A 5914-nucleotide genomic window follows, 5' to 3' on the forward strand; every position below is an offset into this window, starting at 1 on the left:
CCGCCGTCCGTCCGTCCACCCGCCGCCGCCGGGCCCGGCCCAACCTGCAGCAGAACCCGGGAGAGTCAGCGCCATGGCGGAGCAGACCTACTCCTGGTGAGTGCGGGGCTTCGGGAGGCCGAGCGCTGACGAGGGAGGGGGCCGAGCGCCGGCGCGGCCGGCCGGGGGGAAGGGGAGGAGGAGGAGGAACAGGTGCGTGCTGGGGGTGCTGCGGGTTGGGGGTGCACGCCCCCTTCACCCCGGAGGCTCAGGGACTGCGGTGAGCGGCCGAGGACCCGGAGTCCGAGAAGGGGGTTGGAGAAGGAGGCGGCGGCGGCGGATGTCATCTGGCCATGGGCGGAGCAGGTGATGGAGAAGGGGAGCGTGACCCTGGGGGTGGGAATCCCTCGGATGGGAAGTCGAATTCGACGGGCATACCGGAACTGATTTGTGGGGGTGGCTCCTGGCCTGGAGGAATTGCAAGGACTGAGAGAGGCGGGCCGGGGCGAAGGTGGGCCACGGGGCCGAGAGGAAGCTCTGGTGAGAACAGGTGATAAAGAGGCAGAACTTGGAACTTGGGAAAGAGGAGGAGCCACCTCTTCCGTGGGGCTGCTGCTTCACTCTGGGATGGGGAGCAAAGGAAGAGTTGGTAAGAGGAACAGAGACTCAGGAGGGAGGGAAGGAAAACTGCGGAGGAGGTGAGTCTTGGGAACCATGGAAAGGAGTCACTGGTGAAGCGGTTGGAAGAGGAGCCTGTTTGGATAACCAGACTCTGGAAAAGAAGTTGTTGGTGACAGGGGAGCATGGGTAGCATTGGTACTCTGTTCTTCAGAATTTGAAGTGGCCAAGTGTGGAGATGGAGGATCTGCAAGTTATGTCCCCTTTTGCGGGAGTTTTAAACTTAAGTAGCTCCTTAAGAACTGAGAAGCGTGCTCTAGCGTATGGAGTGAGAGCATGCATATCCTGAGAAGGATGTGCCAAGGTTTGGGGAAAGGGAGGTGCGAGGCCTCCTTTGGGCATACAAGGTGGAATATTTGCAGGAGGGGTTGAAGGAATGATTGTAACCATGTGAGTGGATATTGTATAGTGGAGGGGAGCAGTGGCTGGAGTGTGAGGAAGCAAGCAATGAGATGATTGCAGGTGTGGTAGGAGATCTGGTTGCAATCTAGAGAGATTGTTTGAAGATGGTTTGCTCTTTGAAGCAAAGGTGGTTTGGGACAGAACTGTAGACTTTCCCTTAAGTGAGTGAGAAGAGCATAGTGTTTGGAGTTAAAAGACTAGGTTGGAAGTCCGGTTGGCTGCTAACTTGCTTTGTAACAGGTTGGCTGTATGAATTGGACAAGGTAGTTAAGTTCTCCATTTCTTTTCCCTTACCTGTAAAATAAGGAACCCTGGTGGTGCAAAGGTTTACTGCTTGGCTGCTGACCGAATGGTTGCAGCTTCGCGGGAGAAAGACCTGGCAATCTGCTCCTGTAAAGATTACTGCAAAACCCTGTGGGACAGTTCTACTCTGTCATGTGGGGTCACTTTGAGTTAAAATCGACTTGACAGCACCTGACAACAGCAGACGTTTTTCACAGGCTATAAGAATTAAATGAAAAACTTGACAAAACATTTGACAAATTGGAAAGCATTATACTATTTAGTTATAATTATTTTAGGGAAACATCAAAGAAATGAATAATATCTTTGAAAATAAAAAAAAAAACAGCTTTAGGTGGAAGGTTTTAAATGAGTGAATAATTTGGGACATATCGAGTTGTGGTAAGTCAAGAACTCATGTTTTCGCGTAGGGAAAGAGGATTGGTGACTGAAGATTGTAATTCAGATGGAACTTCAGTGACGCATATACAGTCTCAAGAATAAGATAACCAAGAAGTTGAAAGAATAACTAGAGGAAAAATTAAAATCTTGGTGAACAGTTGTGACTGCACATGTACTTTTATTTATTTTTTTAATTGTACTTCAGGTGAAGGCTTACAGAACAAATAGTTTCTCATGAAACGGTAGTACACATATTGTTTTATGACATTGGTTAACAACCCCACAACATGTCAACCCTCTCCCTTCTCGAACTTTTTTTTTTTTTTTGGTGAAACTATACATAGCCAAAGATACACCATTTCAAAAATTTCTGCATGCACAGTTCAGTGACATCAATTATGCTCTTCCAATTGTGCTGCTCTTCTCACTTTAAATGAAGGCTTACAGAACAAAATAGTTTCTCATTTACATGTACTTTTATTTTTGATTGGGGTGAAAATATATATACCAAAACGTTTGTGCACATGTACTTTTTAAAGGACATTTAAACTGATTTGAGATGGGGCCAAGACGGCGGAGTAGTCAGATGCTTCCGGTGGACCTTCATATAACAAAGACCCAAAAAAACAAGTGAATCGTTTATATATGGCAATCTGAGAGCCCTCACCATCAAAGGCAGAGTTGAGGGACCGGACTGAGTGGCAGGGGGAGGGAGAGACAGTTCAGAAGCAGCGAGGAGTTGCCAGACCTGACCCAGAGAGAGCCTGAGCCCTTCGGGTCTCATCAGCTCGGGTGAGCGGTGAGGCAAGCAAGCAGCGGTGCTCTGGAGATACGTTTTCTGCACCGGGAGAGATCCAGCACCAGAGTCTACATGGCCACCGAGAACCAGTGAGAAGCAGCCCGGTGTCTGCAAAAGATAAGTACTTGCCTGCGGCGTACCGCTCGGGTCAGAAACACCCCTGTTAGGGAAAAACCTCTCTCCCGTTTATCTCCCGCTCCCTGCTCTGCACTGGGTCCCATACCACCTTCAGCAATTGCTGAGTCCCCTGGGTCGGAAGTAGGATCTGTCACATGCCCGAAGCCATTCTCCCTGCCTTGGAGAGTGAACAAATTAACAAACAAAAAAATAAACTGCTGGCTCCCCTAAGCCGGAAACCCAGGGTAGGCACAGCTCCTTTGCCTAGGCACGGGCATAAGGAATCCATGGACTTGGAGTGCCTTTCCCTCTGCATAGACTTGTGTGGGCCCATTTCAGTAGTGTAGGCCTCATTACTGCAGTACAACAGGGTATATACTGGAACTCTAACTTCAACTATTTCAGCTGTGAAGTGGCAGGTTCTTGACATTTGACACTGCTTTGCCCATTAAGCAGGGTCTTCACCTACCCATATCAGGGGCTTGAGGACAGGTGGCTCCACCCACACCACCTAGCCACCTGTGATAGAGACCCATGAGTAGGAGGTGTCCCCCAGTTCTTACAGCCAACAGCCTTAGGTGCTCATACTCCGGCTGCAAAACCCACCCACCTACGCGCTCTGGGGAAGAGGGACACACGTTACTCCTGGACACTCGGGTGGCTGTCAGCCCCCTGCCTTGCTCACAGTGTGTCTCCCTGCTGCAGCCAGATGCCTGTGCCTACACCAATCACCCATGCCTGTCTAGGACTGTAAGTGAGAGCCTACACCACACGCTTGGTGGCTATCTTCCTGGGCACCTGAGCTGAATCCGTACAGGAAGAGTGGGTGGACTTCTGAGCTCACATACCTAGTAACAGATCTAACCACCTGGTGACAGGACATTAGAGCTTCAAAGGTGCCAATAAGCAAACTGGTTCATACGAGCAGCCTATTTGGGCATGTCAAAACAAAACAAGAAGCTAGGACACAGTAAGAAAACATAAATAAATATGATAACTTATTGATGGCTCGGAGACAGTATCAAATCACATCAAGAGGCAATCCGTGATGGCTTCAGCGAGCTCCCAAAATAAAGAATCTAGGAATTTTCCAGAGGAAGAAAATTTCCTGGAATTACCAGAGGCAGAATACAAAAGATTAATATACAGAATTCTTCAAGAGATTAGGATGGAAATTAAGCAAAACGCAGAACACGCAATAGAGGAAATTAAAAAGATGAGAGAAGAGCATAATGACAAATTTAACAGGCTGCAAGAATCCATAGAGAGACAGCAATGAGAAATCCAGAAGATTAACAATAAAATTCCAGAATTAGACAACTCAGCAGAAACTCACAGAAGCAGAATTGAGGCAATGGAAGTCAGAATTAGTGAGACTGAAGATAAAGCACTTGACACCAACTTATTTGAGGAAAAATCAGATACAAGGGATAAAAAAAAAATGAAGAAGCCCTAAGAATTATGTGGGACTGTATCAAGAGGAATAACTTACGAGTGACTGGAGTACCAGAACAGGGGGGCATAACAGAAAATACAGAGAGAATTGTTGGATTTGTGGCAGAAAACTTTCCTGATACTGTGAAAGATGACAAGATATCTATCCAAGATGCTCATTGAACCCCACATAAGGTAGATCCCAAAAGAACGTCACCAAGACATAATCAAACTTGCCAAAACCAAAGATAAAGTGAGAATTTTAAGAGTGGCTAGGGATAAATGAAAAGTCGTCTACAAAGGAGAGTCAATAAGAATAAGCTTGGACTACTCAGCAGAAACCGTGCAGGCAAGAAGGCAATGGGATGGCATATAAAGCCTTGAAGGAAAAAAAACTGCCAGCCAAGAATCATGTATCCAGCAAAACTGTCTCTCAAATATGATCGCGAAATTAGGGCATTTCTAGATAAACTGATTGCAGAGTTTTGAGTGATAGTGAGCGGCATCTCAGTAGTGGGTGATGTGGAACACGGGGTTACAATTCTAGATTTCTTATGGACAGAGTAAGGAATGAAAGCCAGCTGAGAGGCCTGATGGCCGCCTTGCTGCTTTTACTGTGCTGTATATACAGAGGTTGTGGATGGCTGAAGGAGTAGACAACACAGTGGTCAAGAAATGGGGGGAAGTGAGAGTGTTTTTCACTACATAGGTTGACCGTACGCTACCTCCATGTGATTTTGGTCAGCTCTGTTAGTTAAGGGGGGGATTATCTTGTGAAGTCTTGACAGTTTACAAGATTTATTCTACTAAGATACTTCCTCCAGTCTCAGCTCCCTTTATTTGTGATACAGGCAAAGCAGTTCCGTGAAATCAGAGTGCTTAACCCCTCACTTTTAGCACGTTGTGAGATGGAGAACACTTTTACATCATCTTGAAAGAGGGTGGTATATGAGGGGAGAGGATTGGGAAACCAGGCAGTTTTCTAGTTCTTTCTGAGTCTCTAGGTAATAATATAAAGAACCATACATGTGGCATTTGATATACACTCATTTAATTCTCACAGGTCCTTGAGGTAGTGATAGTTCCCTATTTTATAGAGAAGGAAACTGAGGCTCAGGAGGCCAAGTGAAATGCCCAAGGTACTTTAGTACCTGTGATGTTTTATTTTGTTTGACTTGAATTCTCCTGTCATTTTATTCATTCTGTTTGAAATATAAGTGGAAAAGATATCCAAAAGTAATCAGATTATCTGTCATTTTACAATACCTTTGTCACTGTTCCTTTAGTTTGTATAAATAATCCAGAGTTGATTGATTTTTTTTTTAAACAGACTTGCCCTTTATTTTATTGTATGTGGCCTTTAGGAAAAGATCATCCTTGTGGAGACTACTCTGGCACTGTAAATTTGTCTGAGAATGGAATTGGTGAAGAATGTAGAAGCATCTAAAAATAGGCTCCTTTAGGATTTTCATATAATAAGACATGTAAATTATGAAACAAGATTGGTCATGAGTTGGTAACTGTTGAATTCAGTGTCTACTTTTGCATATTTAAATTTTTCGTAATAAAAAAATTTTTTTTTTTTACTAAGATGAACATTTATTTTTGTAACCTATCATCGTTATGAGGATACTTTTTTAAAAATTATTTATTTTTTTATTGTTGTAGTTTAAATGAAGTTTACATTTCAAGTTAGTCTCCCATACAAAAATTTATACATACATTGTTATGTGACTCTAATTGCTCTCCCCTTACTATGAAAGCAGTCTTCCTTTCCACCCGATTCCCCATGTCCATTCAGCTAGCTCCTCACCATCTGTG

General features: G+C 44.9%; 1 protein-coding gene across 2 annotated transcripts in view; it reads left to right on the top strand.

Annotated features, from left to right (window-relative positions):
- The first annotated feature begins 6 nt into the window (after nucleotides 1–6).
- SPPL3 (signal peptide peptidase like 3) overlaps nucleotides 7–5914 on the top strand; it is a 172359-nt gene continuing 166451 nt past the window's right edge. For both annotated transcript variants that reach the window (XM_004379006.3, XM_023733742.1), the window contains exon 1: nucleotides 7–96. In XM_004379006.3, the coding sequence (XP_004379063.1) occupies nucleotides 74–96 (23 nt within the window). In that variant the 5' untranslated portion in view covers nucleotides 7–73. The remainder of the gene's footprint in view (nucleotides 97–5914) is intronic.

This window comes from Trichechus manatus, unplaced genomic scaffold (genome assembly GCF_000243295.1).
Source record: "Trichechus manatus latirostris isolate Lorelei unplaced genomic scaffold, TriManLat1.0 scaffold00061, whole genome shotgun sequence".
Lineage (NCBI taxonomy): Eukaryota > Metazoa > Chordata > Mammalia > Sirenia > Trichechidae > Trichechus > Trichechus manatus.